Consider the following 16,227-nt stretch of genomic DNA (forward strand, 5'->3'; position numbering starts at 1 on the left):
AAAATGGAAAGAAAATCTGACCTGCTCCCAACTGTACATAGGTAAATGCAAGATCAAAGCTAAGGAACAATGTGTACACTGAATTTCTTCAAGAATCTGCATGTTTGAGTCCATGGAAATGGATCATATTAAAACATGTATATTTATATTTAATATATTGTATAATAATATAATATGTAATATAATTTACAGGCCACAAGGGTACAAATACAAAAGTAGGAATTTTGAGTCATGCCCCCTAGAAGCAATTTGTTCACATTATGAACACTGATGTTACATAAGGGCACGATGCACAGAGCTGGTGGACAGAGCTGGAGTGGTTGTGGGTCAGGTCAGTTGGCCATTTTTAGTCTTTTAAACTTAATTATTCAAGCACTTTGCTTTTTAAAGCACACATTCCTGAAGAGAAAAATGAGTCTGAGTGTCTTTCTATGCAGGCAAGAGACTTGATTTTGCATTTGAGATGAAAAACAAGGTCTGTGGCGCTCAATTTTAGCAGGGGAGTTATGGCTCTCCCTGACAACATGATGGAATTCTGAAATGGGTCTTCAGTCGCTGCAGTTCACACAGCTGCTTCCTCAGTTCTGCCATCAGCAGCAGCCTCTGCTTTTACTGATGCCAGTGGGAATATTCATCATAGAGCCCATGCAAAGTCAGCTTAAAGAACATTTGTGAAATTCTTAAGCAACTGCTATTTACAAGTGTTGTCTCAACTGTAAATCTTTTTCCTACACAGTATTACACTGACTGACAAACCAACAACTATTTGGTAAGAGTTTGTTACTGAAATAATTCAGCCCCCAGTACTTGTTTAATAAGCTAATGTTGCCAGGCAACAAACACAAGTCTTCCCAGTGAGCACAGTTATGGCTTAAACTGCTTTGCCTCAAACTTTAGGTGCAGGGATTTAAAAAAAATAAATGAACTATGAGAGGCTTAAAACTGTTTCAGTCACCTTAATAGTGCTACTTTTTAGGATGAGTTTTTAGAGAACCATGATAAAGATACAGCTTTTAAAAACAATTGCTTAAATAAAATCCGGTAAACATGACAAAATGTAATCTATCTCTAATTCCATTTTATCTTGTAAATACAAGATACATCTCATCTAAAGGAAATCAGCAATAAGCTATGTATTAGTATACTGACCAACCATCCTTAGCCAGTGAGTCACATCCAGGTAACTACTGAAATTACTGATATCATGCACTGTGGTAGGACATATACATTTAGTACTGGCTGTTATTGGTTAAAATGGCTTACATTTCAATATGATTTGTTTAAAAAGAAACAGCACTGGCGATTGGTAAATCTTGCACTTACACTGAAAAACATGCCTTGGTGATTCCTCATGTAAACCACCTATTGTTTACTTTTTAACTCAGCACACTGTGTCTGGAACAATGACTGTCACATATTATTGGCTACAGAGAAATAAATATAGAGAAGATGAAGTTAGAACAGAAATTGTTTTTCATTAGATTTTCTGAAAGACATATGAAAATCAATGTCCATGTGAAGACAGGGAGCAATATCATAACATTTAATGGGTTAGATTCAAGCTCAGTGTGGCAGATGGTTTACCAAGCAAACACAGCAGTCAACTCAATTGTGGCTGCATTCTTGATCAAAGCTACTGCATAACCTTCCTCATAGGCTTTCATAAAGACAGAGCCTGGGGAAATATCTTAAAAAACCAGGGGTATTTAGGGGTGAAATTGCATAGCCATGCAAGGACATTTAAGTGTTATCTTATAAGCATAAAATGACAATTAACGGAAGGGTCGACAGCAAACAAAAGCAGAATAGGAGAACACAGGAGAATTCTTTTTCCTGCCCTATCGGCAAGCTGCCAACAGGAAACGGCCCCTTTTACAAGCTTATTGTAGCGGTCTCGTGGATGTGAATAGCAGGTCAACTCAAATTAAGTTCAACTTTACATGTCCCAAGGAGAGCAATTAGTTCCTTGCTACAGGTAGCACAAGGACATAACATACCCAACATAAGAAAACGTAATGAATTCTTGACTACAATAATGAAGTGGTCCATGTTAATGTCAGCCAAGGAACTACTACTCCAGACGTCCTAAAATAGTCCCAACTGTGCCAATTTAATGCTCCTGGCAGGTTTTAAGGCGCAGTTCAATCAAGATATATATGATGACTAATCATGTGACACATTTCGTTGAACACTTTAAGTACGTGATACCTCAAGTATAAGACATTTTTTCAGAGACCTTGCTCATTTTTGGTATGGAAGTTCAGCCTCTTTATTAGACTCATTATGTTCGTTTTTTATACACATTGCATCTTCTCAGTTATCAATTTAGCACGACCTGGCTGCCTGACCGGCAGTGTAAAACAGAATTTGCTGTGACGCATGAAAGTCTGTGCTATCCAACATCAAAATAGTTTAAAACATCTCAAACGCTGGTATATGATTGTCTTGCACAATGAAATGAACTGAAAAACAATGTTGTGTTCTACCAGAACAGTCCCAACATGATTTGCCCATTTGGATTTGGCAGGTTAGTTTAGTCACTCGCATTAAAGCCTGTGATATTATTACAAGTACAGTATGTGAGTTTTAGCTGATAGGAGCTAGCTGGTCTTGGCAGAGCTCTGTGTAGTCGGTAACACATGAGAAGGTGAGCTGGCAAGACCAACATAACAAGATAGCTTGAAATATCTTCCACTACTCTCCAGTGACTGACTGCCCTCGCTTGGCACCAAAGAAACATAAAATGATTCCAAACTGCTCCTATTGTAGCTGATCTGCTAATTTGGTCACTGTAAAACAAACAGTGGAATTGGGCATTGGAAAGCTTTTTACTGCATTTCCATTCAAGTCAGGATAATATGATAATATGTCTGTATGCCAGACCATTATGACGCAGTGTGCAATTAAGCTTCTCTCTCCTTTGTTTTCTATCTCTCTTTACTCTGCAAGCTAACAAAATGCTACAGGACTCCATATCCCTTGTGTTTTTCTAAATGTTTAATTTTGAAAAATGCTAGGTAGGCCCTAATGCTGCACAATTAAAGGTAGGCCTTGTTTTCAGGACTCCCACACACACCTACAGTGCTGCATGTAGCCTTTATGAATAAAGCATAAAAATATAAGTAGCTTCCAGATCCTGGATCACTGATGAGGTCACTCGACTTAAGCGCTGTGATTCCCATATGTTGCTTTACTTTACTTGTGACGGTTTTCATAAACTAAAATGAAATCAGCCAATTTCTTACTTGCAAGAGCAAAACAATGTAAGCTGCAAAATCGCTCAAGGGGTAGAACCAAGATATCAAGTCAGACATCAAATAATAACAGCCAGGGATGAGCAAATAGGTTCCAAATCACCAGTCCTATTCTAAGATGCTTTATGAATACAGGCTCTGGATTTGTTGAGTATCTGTCATGCCTTGATCACCAGTCCGATGCGATTACTCATAGTTTTCTAAAATAAAAAGACAGAAATGTTCATCAACTCAAGAGAAAGGACTTCAGGGCACTTCAAAAGATGCCTATCCATAGGGAAAAGAGGGTTTCAGAGCATTCTGTTGTCTGCGGCAAAGATGTACTGGTGCGACAGGCTGGCTGATGGCATTTATTTTTTTGGTGTAAACAGAATCTCTGATGCAGACAACACAGACATTTCTTTCCCTTTGCTTCCTGTTTGAAAATCCATCTCCTGAAAAAACATGGCTAGGAAGACTTTTTACATCAATCAAACCAATGGGGCCATTTGAGCAGGATTAAGGGGTAAAATCTAAGTTCTCATTTCCCTTGAGGCAAAAAAAAAAAAAACACTTACCACTGTCCACCGTATACCTTGTTACACTGGAAAAAAACAAACAAAAAAAAAAACCCACTTATCTATGAAACCTGCTGATCTGTAATTTGTTTCACACTGATCCTTCACAGTCAAGTGCCGGTTCTACAGGAGCACAGGTCTATGATCTTGGGTCAGCAGCATTCCGACTCAGTGAGTCTTGATAAATTAGAATGGAGTTGCTGTTTGCCACCAGGAACCTGCTAGAAGGGGCCCTGCTGGCAGTCTGTTAAATGATGCATCAACAGTTGGTGCTGCTGACTGCAACCAGCCCTGGCACACACTCACACAGGCACACATTACATTACATGAATACACAAACGCATAAGAGCGAGTGCATGTGCAAACGCAAACATTTGAACACACTCAGAGGAATTCTTAGACAAGCAAATACAAGAGCATTTATAAAGCCATACAAAAACAAAGCCATAGACTCATAAACTGACGCAGTGAATAAAACCAACCTTGACAGACTGGTGGGGGTCCATCCATCTGTAGCCTCTCACCAAGACGACAGGTCAGAATTTCACTGCCCACCAAGGTGAAGCCTGGCAGGCACGAGTACCGGATAATGTCCCCTGCGAGGTCATTTACACCCGCAATCACACAGAAGCACACACCAAATATACACACACGGGACGGGAGTAAACATGAAAAACATATCCATCAATTCATCCACCCACCCAACCATGCACACACACCCACACACCCACAAAGCTATGTTAGTCAAAGCTTCCTCAGTACAAGCACTTGAAACAGTAATCAACAACACATTTTCTAATGAAGATTGACATCCCCTAGCTGGGGTACTGAAGGCACTTCATTACATTACAGAGCCGCAAACTTGTACACAAACACAGAATCACACACACACAGATACAGACATACACATTTCAAAGACACTAAGTAAGGCAGCCACTAGCCACATGAGTTCCACTTCACTTTGCTAATCACTTCTTAACACTGAAAATACAAACCGCTTATACAGAGAGTTAATTAGCCCTGCACTCAAACTAATATTTCATAGCACGCAGCACAAATACAGGAAAATACAAGAAAAGCAAAAAGCAAGAAAAAAAGAGAGAGAGACAGAGAGCACATTGCAGGTGGAATGAGATTGTAAAAGTTGTGAAAAAAATAAAAAATAAAAATGTTCAAATGAAAACACTACAGTATTACAGACAAAGCTGCTTCAAACTGTGAAATTGACATGATGGATAAATACACTAACAAAAACGGTAAGAAAATAAAGACTAGCAACAAAGATATAAACATACAAACAATGGTTTCAGCAAACAAATAATGGATTCCACTAACTAATTAATTAATGACCAACAGCATTTGATATGTCTACTCCTATTTTTTCCCCTCTGTTCAGAGCTGTCCAAGCAAATTACCTTATGTCTGGCACAAATTTATTTTATTATGTATTGTCCCTGGCCAGTAAACAAGCAAAATAAAATAAGACAAACCTATTTCAAACTCGTCATCATCGGTTAGGATAGTGGCGTTGGCGACAGGAGGGGGTGGCTGACATGTTCTCAGCTGATATGCTGTTGGGGAGAGGACAAATACTGAAATCTGCAAGAGAGCGTATATGTGCACTCAAGTATGAGAGAGAGCGAAACATAGTGTGTGTGTGTGTGTATATGATTTTCTATACAACTGCAGCACGTTCTTCACTCTCACATCATACTGAAACTTGATTAGATCATAAATTGCCACTTATCACTGTTCATGATCTTCAGAAAACCAATCACTAATTTAGCTGAGATGGGAGACATTTTATTATTAATCAACTTCTTTTCAAAGGGGCATTTTAATAGTGCAGCTGAAAACTAGGCATAAGAGGGCATTCATCATTTATCATTACACAGAACTGGAAGCAATATCATGTAGCAAAATGAGAAAGGCCAAATAATGACTCATAAAAAAAGGGGGGGGGGGGGGGGGGGGGGATTAAAGGCGTTCCAATATAGAGAAACAGGCACAATCACTTTCTGTTCTCTTGTGATCTTAATTACTACAGCAGGGTCCCTGCAACGTGGAGAACTGAAGATCAAATGGCTAAGGGTCATTACAGCAGCATGGAACAAAGTCTTTATTTAGCTGGTACCAAAGGGGAGGTTACCGTAATAATGAAGCACAAAGAAGCCGCTGGTGCTGAAGTCACTGTGGAACTTGATGAGGATCTGATTGGCGGTGGTGGACACGCCCTCCTGTACCGAGTTGCCACTGAACTGACCGATTTGAGGTGAGGCCTGATCGGGTCCATCCCTGATTCAGAGATAGAGAGAGAGAGTAGGGGATGTGGGTGAGCAAGAAAGCGAGTGCAAATGATTTCTAAATAAACACCAGTAATAACTTGCTATGATCAAGTTATCCCCAAGCAGACTTGCGAACCTAACTCATTCTGACGATCTGAGAAAAAGTTTCATATTAATCAACAGTGTCAAAGTAGAAGTTGAGTATACGTGAACTTACAAGGCGGTGTATTGCTGAAACTTTTGCTCCCTAAAGCTATGTTACATATTGATGGGGAATAAAGATTTGGTGGGAAAAAAAAAAATCAATGATGCAGAATTCTGCACGAAGCAACTTTTGTGGCCTCTTTTTTTCTTGCACAACCGTCCTTTAAACTTACTTGAGACTGTTAACATTCTGTACATTTATGTACATAATGAGGGTATATGGTTATCACTAAGTTTCAGCCCCCAGAACCCTTGAAGGATGAAAGCATTTGTTGCATACAGAAAATGTATGGATGGTTATCACAAAATCCCACAAAAGCACTTAACTGAATACCATGAAATATAAGGAACTGTAGCCCTGGGAATCATAATTAATTGAATCATATTAACCTTTTTGATTTTCACCCTTAATGGAGAGTAGGCTGTTATCTGTGAAGAGTGGATATGTCCATGGGAGTATAAACCCACATCGACATTACTGTAGGTAAAGCACAGGACAGCTTGCTTTATCTCCAGTTCAATGACACGTCTACACTCAAAACTTGATTTATGCTAAATGTCATAGCACCATCAAAATGTGGCAAGGATGTGACAATTGTAATCTGTTTCGAGTGATGGAAACAAGTCTACCAGCTCCTTCAGGCACCTTTAAATTACAAAATAGATACAAAGATAAGAGGTGAGGAGCAGAAACAGTCACAGAAATAGTTACTGGCACAATGCCAGCGGTGGATGAGATTCACCCTGAGATGCTGAAGGCTCTGAATGTTGTCAGCCTGTCATGTTTGACACATCTCTTGGACAGAATCCACCTTTGGCAGTTGGTGCTGTGGCCCCAAGTGAAAGACTTTAAGTATCTATGGGCCTTGTTCCTGAGTGAGGGTACAATGGATATGAAATTGACAAGTGGCATAGTACTAAAATGTCACGTTGAAGATGGAGCTAAGCCTGAAGGAGAAGTTCTCGATTTATGGACACAAAGAGCTGAAATAAGCTGCCTGTGTGGGTTGGAGCCATAAGAGGGAAAAGCCTGATATTATTGGGGAGGAACTCTGAGTAGACCTGCTGCTGCACCGCTCCTCCTGAAAAGAGACAGTTGAGGCAGCACAGACGTCTAATTAGGATGGCTCTGGGGTGGCTCCCTGTGGAGCGCATCCGATTGGGAGGAAACCCCAAGAGCAAAGACAGAACATACTTTTATATATTTCAGGTGCACTGGGTCAACCTCAGGATCCCCGAGGTGGAGATGGAGGGGAGTGGCTAAAAATGGAAGGACAGATATAGGGATGGGCAATATGACAAAACATACACAATGAGATGACCAAATGGTAATAATGGATTTATAGGATTTTTTTTTCCAGGAAGTTTACATCACACCATGCATCAAATTTGCAACATAAAACCATGAACATTTCATCCACATCCCCCAACCTACGATGGTTGGATGGGTGGAGTGATAACAGAACTTGTCATTAGAAGCGAAGCCATTTATGAGGCATGATTTAGAAGCTGACTACAAAACACAGAAGCACCTCCACTAATGGGAGCAGGGGAGAACTTTCAAACCCCTGAGAACATTGTTATGATCTGTATCTGAAACGAGTCGCCTAAATAGATTGGATAAGACGTTTTGTGTGTAGCATATGGGGACAACCCAAATGCTATCTTTCTCTATGGATAAAAAGAAAGATCCATGTGAGAAGATAATACATTTCTATTATATATAAATGCTTCATTACTGCACTTTTAAGTTGCGCCAGGCCTGTTCACCTGAATGATGCAGACTAAATGTTTTTTTTTTGTGTGTGTGTGTGCAGCTTTAATATCTTATATATTAAAAAAGTCTTATTGCAGTTTCATTACAGAGTGATCAGCAAAATGGGAGATGGCAGTCAGGCAGGGAAATGAAATGTTGCCATCAGGGGACAGATTGTTTATGCGCTATTTCATTTGAAAACAGTAGTGCCAGTAGCTCCCTCCTCCCATACTGTGAATCCCAGGCCCAGATGCTGGAAGGCATTTCCCTCCTCTATCACCCATGAGGGCAGCTCCATGAGTGCCTGAGGCTTACTATTCTACTGAGAGGCTATAGAAAGGTGGAGGGACAAGGAGAGACAGGGAGAGCGAGAGGCACAGCTGCTGGAGTGATAGGAAGCATGTAGTGCAGTTTACTGCTCTGCCATTCTCTGTCCGGAGATACAGATTCTGTTGTTTCCACATAACTAACAAACGTCCAATGTTGAATGAGGCTGGTGTTACACATTTCTTTTTAACATCTACCACAAGTTTGGTGAACAGGGGAAGAGGGACACAGTGACTCAGACTTTACTTCAGTTTCTTTTATCTCATCACGTACCACGGTCTCTTTTGTTTTAGCAAGAGGCTGTAAGGACATAAGTTGTCAGGGGAAAAAAATGAATCCACAAATGTCCAGACAAAGGTCAACATATCTGGATGGTTCTTGGCTCATTGAATATGGGTGTCAACTCAAACGCTGTGAGCAAAACTTGTCCAACTGGCCTATGGCTTTAACATTTTGTCAACTTTTAAACCCACTGTACGCAGTTTTTTGAGTTTGCTCTTTGCAACAAGTAAGAGAAATATTTGTTTAATACAGACTGAAAGTCTTATAAAACTTCTTAAACCTTTTGGGAGCTGCTCTATTAGAAATGCATGGTATACATTACAAAAAAAGGATGTAGATGCATTTTGTGGCTCACTGTTTAGTATTATTTGTAAAATCTGCAACACTGGTTTATGAATCCCACAAACATCACTGCTCATTGAGAAGGACTGCCTCCAAACAAGTGTCAATAGAACTGAATATGCAGCTCTGTATGCAGAAAACAATGCGTGTTTGATGCCTGCCATAAGATGATTATTGATGAATAATGTCATACTGAGACAGAAATGAGAACTTACCACACAGTGATGTAGTCATAGATTGGCTCTGTATTTATAACAGAGAAATTGATGTAGATGCCATACCCAGGAGGTACTCTGACAGTCCACATGCAGTCCTGGAAGTGTGGATACTCAGCTGGGTGTCCAGGAGAGTAAATTGTGCCATTCATGGATGTTATATTTCCACCACAGAGAGCTGGAGGGAGGGAAGGAAGTCAGAGAGGCTGGACAAAAATGAAAAGCCAGTCTTTGATTTACCTCGAGTCATAAAACTTGCTTTTATGTACAGTTATCACCACTAACTATTGATAAAACAATCCATAACTATGCGTTATTGGGTTATCACTGAGATACTTGGGTGGTGGGAGGGGTGAACCTGTTAGATACAACTGCAAGGGATCGTTACTTGATGATGCCGAGTGGTTCTGACACTAAAACTCGTCATAGCCCTTCAGAGGCAATGTGCTAAAATTTGACTTTGAACTAGGAGTCAAAGCCAAAGCACGGCTCTCGGGATCAAGAAGAACTGTAAACTCGACAGGGACAACACAGTGTCTACAGAGCCAAACAAAACTATTTTTCTCACGGCAATACCAAACTCTGTTGTGGACTTGAAACGTATGCTACTGCTTCACTTAAAAGATGAGAGGAAAGATGTAATTTATCATACCTGAGAAACACTACAACAGAGTTATTTACTACAGAGACGGGCATAATCAGCTTTGTAATAAAGACTTGCAAATGCTCCATATATCATTATAATGAGCTGTATCAGTTTATAGTTCAGTGAAGTGGTGCTACGTCGGTGGTAAAAGTGAGTCAGATGCTTTAATGTGCCAGAATAAAGGACAGGACTACAAGCAGACTGAAGCAAACATATATTCTTCTATTTGAAACAACTTCAAAGACCTCATTTTTAGTGGGTAATGATGATGAAAAACCACCTCGATCTTTACTTTAGTCAGCTTCTCAGACAGTAGTATGCATGACTTCATCAAGGATGTGGTAGTGCATGCTTATTTAAATATTTTCCCTACTCATTTTGGGGAAACAGTGAAAGAAAAATATCAAAGGCACTCACAGCCAATAAATATAATTTGCTGATACTGTAAAGGCAAAGGTTACTGTACTGTAAAGGTTATTATTTTTTCCTGCACATGAGCAACACAGGTGAAAACACCTGTCATGAGTATAAAAGACAGTAGCCAGTCACCTTCACAGCGAGGTAAGGGGTGATTCCAGTTTCTGCTGACTCCATGCAGACACGTGAGAGAAGGCTCTCCAAGCAGAGTGTAACCCAGCAGGCACTCAAAGGAAATAGTCATCCCCACACTGTAGTCCTCACCAATCACTATGCCGTTACGAAATGGTCGTGGGTCAGGACACCTCTGTAGCTCATATGCTGGGGAGAAAAAAAATAAATAGATCAAACCCATGCACACAACATAGACTTTAGAAAGGAAATAAAAAGATTCCTTCCTATGGTGACTGAGGCTCTTTCTAAACCTTGATAAACTGAAAAATCTAAGTCTGGTTATTTTCTGTCAGCACTTACAATATAAAGTTTTGTCCAAAAACTCCAATGCTAAGATGTCATCTTACCAGTCTATTTCTAATATTTTCTTTTCTTGGCCTTAACACATAAAATACCCCACTGACAAAGCCAGCACTATTACCATTCAAGGATATGTGCTATTGAATGTCTCAACAGAGGTCAGAATTGATTTTCTTTATTTTTTAACCTTTCGAAATCTCTCTACCTCAGTGGAAGCATCTGCCCTGGTATAACTAATTGCTGTCCCTGGCTTGTATCTAACCTGACTGATGGTCATTTAAGTGTTTTATTAGCAAACTCCTCAGTCTTCTTCCACTTATTTATCTGCCTCTGTGATAACATCCAGTTTTAACTTTGCCAATCTGGGACCTATCTTGCCTCCTCACCCTGGTAGACAATGTGGAAGCCAGGTTTGTTCTGTGAGTAGTCACTGTGGAAGAAGAGAGTGGTCTCATGGGTGGTGCTAAAGAGGGAGTTGGGCACCACAGGGCCACTGAACCGATCAATCACTGTTCCTGTCTCCAAACTCCCACTGCGCACTTCCAGATAGTCATGAACAGGCTCTGTGGAGAAGTTCAGAAACTGCAGATGGATGCCTAAAGAGGAAAGAAAGGGTTAATGTAGGAAAACATATCAATAATAAATGAATACAATCAAAGTGGGTGAGTGTGTGTTCCTTTCAAGTAACTTCTAATTCAATGTTGAAAACATACACAAAACTAGCGGGTTATTTTCCAATGCAAGGTGAAGAGAGGTAACAATGCAGAAGAAAGCAGCACAGAGGACTTGAGAACTAGAAGAACAAAACCAGTAAAAGAGAGAGGAGAGGAGAAGAAGGGAAAAGACAGAGGGGGGGATGACAGACCGAAGCCAACAGGGAGCTGAACTCTCCAGCTGCAGTCCAGGCTGCTCTGGTAATTCCCTGGGAAGCCTGGGCTGAGGATGACGCCGCTGAAGTCTGTCATAGACCCGCCACACTGAGCTGAGGGAGACCAACCAAGGAGAAAGAACATGTCACTTCTTCACATAACGGCTCAATGGGAAAACAAAGAAAAACAATGACTAAGGGGGTGAATATGCTGGGAGGCCAAAGAGAATTGTGTGTGTGTGTGTGTTACAGTACATGCACCATTCCTTGAAAGATGAAGAATGGTGGTGCTGTTCATGTGTGCATTTACCACATGTATGTACTTAAAGAGTTTGAGATTGGGTTGCGGTGTACTTGTATCTCTGTGTCTGAGCATGTCTGTGCCTTGTGCTTGTGCATCTCTGCTTGACTGTGTGGATTATGCTCCATACGGGCATTTGTGAAAAGATAACAGACTGAGACGCATTCCTTGTTTGGTGGTGCTTTAAATTAAAATAAATGAGGGAGTCGATATTCAGCACAGCACCACAGTTGTGCTCAGCAGTGGCAGTGATTACTTCACCCTCCCCCCTGCAACAGCACACCTCTCTTCTTTGACGGTGCGCTAGAGAATATGTCAGCTTGCAGTGAAGGTTACACTCATCCCCCTCGCCTCCTGTGGCACATGCCCTAGTCTTACATAAACACCCAGGTGTAATGCAATTACAGTCACCCGAGGCATCAATGTAAACTTGTAGCTGAATCATTCCTCTTTTTTCCATTCCAACCTCAACAGGCCCATTTATGTGGCAAATGGTTTGAAACACAAGGGATATTGCCGCAATTTCTTGGGGACTATCAACAAAGCCAGGATGAGGCAAAAACTATCTCGGGATTTAATTGTGCATCTGGTGGGGGAAACCTGCTTGACCTGCTTGTGCATGAAATGAAAGCGAAGAGGAGAGGGGAGGTACTTATGAGGATGTTATACTATTTGTGCAGGGGCACGCAACCACTTTGATGTGAGTTTATCAGCAACAAAGTGGGTACAGATCCTGGGGTGCTGGGATCAGCGTATGCACCGCAGACGAGCGAGGAGTTGAGTTAACGAGCGAGCGCACGCATCCAAGAAAAGGCCTGTCAACAGTAAAGCTGGGATTTATGTCTGCAGTGAACTGTGAAAACCACAGGGACAGAACATTTACATGAAGAGCACAGCGAGGGTGTGCTTGCATGTAAAAGTGTATATTTCCGTCTGCGTGTTTACATGTACTGTAAGATTGTGTTTGCTGTAGTTTGTGTGTGTGGTATCCTGTACATGTGTAATTGGGAGCAACAGAACAGTGAGGTGTCAAAACAGAAAGTGGAGCGTTTCCTTAGTAATCCATGAATCTATCACTGTGGCAATCAACCTCAGAAGAAGAGTCAGGGGAGACTAGAGACTCTCATCAAGGGAATCAAAAATCAAACAACACACTGAGATGATGCAAAGCCTTATTGGTTTTCAGCTGAAGGGGAAAGCAGAAAATTCATAATCCCCTCCCTCCAAGCCCCACATGCCCACCCATCATCCCCTTTTCTTGGTCTTACAGTGAAGTTGTTGCTTTCCCTAACACAATAACAAGTGCTCTGTGAGGTCATTGATCTATTGTGTACTTGTGTATGAGTAAAATATTGGAATGGGAGAAATGTGGGAAAAAAAGGGAAGAATAAAAGATGAAGGAGGAAAAAGTCGAATGAAAAGGTGAATGGCAAAAGACAAAAGAAAGTGAATCCGTGTTTGATACAACCAATATGCTTTTGTTGTCTAGAATATCACCTCATTGAAACCTGGTATGCTGGCGATGTCAGAGCGTATAAAATAATACATTACCTAAACACAGAGGTACGGGGTAATTCCATCTTCTGACGGGACCAGGCATGCAGGTAATATATGCATTACCCTGTTCAGGAAAACAAACAAAAACAATATATTCACTACCTCCAAAATACTGTGCAATGAAAAAAAACAAAACACACCAAGAGATCAAAAAGACAGGTGCTCGCAGCAGATTTTATGCCTGTCCTGTGGATCTTTGGAATTTGTTAACAGTCAGATTTTTTGATTTCTCAAAATCCTCCTCTCAAGGCCTTGTGTGTAAATAGTTGATGGTATCAAAAGTAGAGTGGATGGGCAGTAAGAGTACCACCTGGGGTCTGACTGCAGAGAGATGTGCTACAGCCAAGGAGAACAAGAAAAGACAACCTGCTTCCAGACTTGTTTTCTGTTAGAAACAAAAATAATAATCTAAAAGTGATAGATATTATAGGTTGATCCTCTGTAAAATAAATAAAAATACATAGCATTGTCGCTGTTTTAATCCATCCAATTTTAGCACAGTCTAGAAGTTTTCTATCCATACACACATACATATATGTTCTCTAGCCAGGATTTACACAAATGCCAAACCTGAAGGCAGACATCTCCCAAACATGGGTGTGGCCTGAAGTCTATTTCTGATGTTCAGACACTCAGCCTGAAGATGTGTGTAAGAAGTTGCTGGTTGGTCCAGAGAGAATGTGAAAAGAAGTGAATGCCCAGGCTCGGGAAGAAAAATCAGTGTGGGATTAGTGAGGCGACTGTTAACACAATCCATTGCCCGTGGCCTTGGAAAGTTCTACAGCTCAAAACGCCACAGCTACAGTATCTACTCAGGGAGGATTGGAAGAAGTTAAAGCTGCTTTGTAACGGCACACACTCACATGAACATCCAAGCAGACAAGCACATAAGCAAAGTACACACACACACACACACACACACACACACACACACACACACACACACGAACACACACACACAAACTTACAAATAAAGATGCAAGCATTAACACATGGACAGTTACCCCACTTGTGCATTCACAGATTTCTTTCCTGCACTTACTCTCTGCACTTACTGCCCACACACACAAATGCCAGAGAAAAAGCACTTCATAACACTGCCTTGACGGCCTCATCCTTTGGGGTATTCCCTTGAATTTGTCACTCCAGGCAGGTAGATATGATTCACTTATCATAACCGTGAGAGAGCTGGATATCCGCTTTACTAGCACTGTTTGCTTTCACCTACCTGCAACGAGAAGCCTTGATCACACTGGAAGGACACCATGTCACCCACGGTGTAGCGGTCGCCCACTTTTTGGCCGTTACTGGGAGGCAGCGGCTCTGGGCACGAATCCAAACCTATTGCTTAGGACAGAGTCACAACACACAAGTGTGGACAGCGATCATTCTTCTGCACAGTACGATTACAACCAAGACCTGCAGCTTTTCAAAGCATTTGATACTGTTTCATTGCTGAACATCCATTGTATGTTTAATGGTATCATTTACATTTAACCATCCAATACCTATGTAGAAAAGGGAATAATTAAATTAAAACCAAACGTTTTAACAGGTAATTACATAGTGGCTCATTTTAATGTGCTTGTAATTGCATAATAATTGAGTAAGTCAATTTTTTTCCTCTTTCCTCTCATCATAACATTTAGAAACTGGGACAAGTCACAAAGCTATTCTACTGGTGGCTGTAATCGCAAAATCCTTCCGACTGTGATCTGAAGCAATCACTGTGAAATTACAAAGCAATCCCTGAAGTATTACTTGACAGAAGCACTGAGTTCCACTGGAACAAAGTGATTACAGTGCCACTTGCCAGGTACAGAGAGGCTTGATATTGTGTTTTAATGGCTTAAAAGCAATGGTGAGCCCAGCTTTGGGGTATGCTAATGTGGGGTATTTGAGGTAAATTTAAGCTACATTCACTTTTACAGAATGTAGTTAAGTTTGAGTTTCATTTGTCCTGGAGGTGACTAAACTAAATGCATAAAAAAATCAGATTTCCAGGCAGAATAACACATCTCACACGTACTTCATTATTGATACATCCATTATGCTGTAACTGAGTGAAATACAGTGTCTGGAAAAAACTTATTATGTAAGTTTTTAAACTGATAGAATTCTGTCAATAGGTTGTTTGAATGCTTATATGGATGCATAAAACTACATGAAAGTAGGCTGCTGTAGTGTTCTGGCAGTAATACAAGAGCAATGAAAGGAGGACCTTTGTAATAACTCTGAAAAGTACATATACATGTATACTAGAGAATAACCGATTTATTAGTCAACCGATTTTATCAGCCGGCATTGATGTATCACAAATATATCGCTATTGGCATGTATGTTGTCCGCTATGCATGCTGAAAAAATAGCTTTTTTTTTTCTTTGTATAAACAAAAAAAACAGATGCAGGGCATGGTCTGGCTCCATTGTTTACAATACACATGTAGCAGAGTCCGCATCGCAGCTACTCAGGCGGTGGAGCAGAGCCAAGAGGGGTCAAGAGGGGTCTTCACGGTAAGTTGCTAACTAGTTAATAAAGAACAACACCATCATCTTTTCAATATAACAATATAACTCTCCGACCTTTTGGATCCCACTGTGTACACATATATATACGCACAAACACACACACCTAAAGAATATCAGCCAATATATTGATCACAATTCTTTACTCTCTAAAATCAGTATTGGCATCAGCCACAAAAATCCAGTATCATCTCTAATTCATACATGAGTTTTCTA

The 16,227-nt window shown here is 40.6% G+C and overlaps 1 protein-coding gene across 1 annotated transcript in view; it reads right to left on the reverse strand.

Moving 5' to 3' along the window:
* The window catches only part of LOC121185682 (CUB and sushi domain-containing protein 3-like), a 205,487-nt gene that overhangs the window by 54,594 nt on the left and 134,666 nt on the right, over window positions 1-16,227 (reverse strand). The window contains exons 39-47 of the mRNA XM_041044003.1: window positions 14,714-14,832; window positions 13,480-13,549; window positions 11,625-11,741; window positions 11,146-11,355; window positions 10,418-10,606; window positions 9,223-9,400; window positions 5,961-6,106; window positions 5,302-5,382; window positions 4,294-4,407 (exon numbers count right to left, since the gene is read on the reverse strand). Of these exons, the coding sequence (XP_040899937.1) occupies window positions 4,294-4,407; window positions 5,302-5,382; window positions 5,961-6,106; window positions 9,223-9,400; window positions 10,418-10,606; window positions 11,146-11,355; window positions 11,625-11,741; window positions 13,480-13,549; window positions 14,714-14,832 (1,224 nt within the window). The remainder of the gene's footprint in view (window positions 1-4,293; window positions 4,408-5,301; window positions 5,383-5,960; window positions 6,107-9,222; window positions 9,401-10,417; window positions 10,607-11,145; window positions 11,356-11,624; window positions 11,742-13,479; window positions 13,550-14,713; window positions 14,833-16,227) is intronic.

This window comes from Toxotes jaculatrix, chromosome 8, assembly GCF_017976425.1.
Source record: "Toxotes jaculatrix isolate fToxJac2 chromosome 8, fToxJac2.pri, whole genome shotgun sequence".
NCBI lineage: Eukaryota > Metazoa > Chordata > Actinopteri > Toxotidae > Toxotes > Toxotes jaculatrix.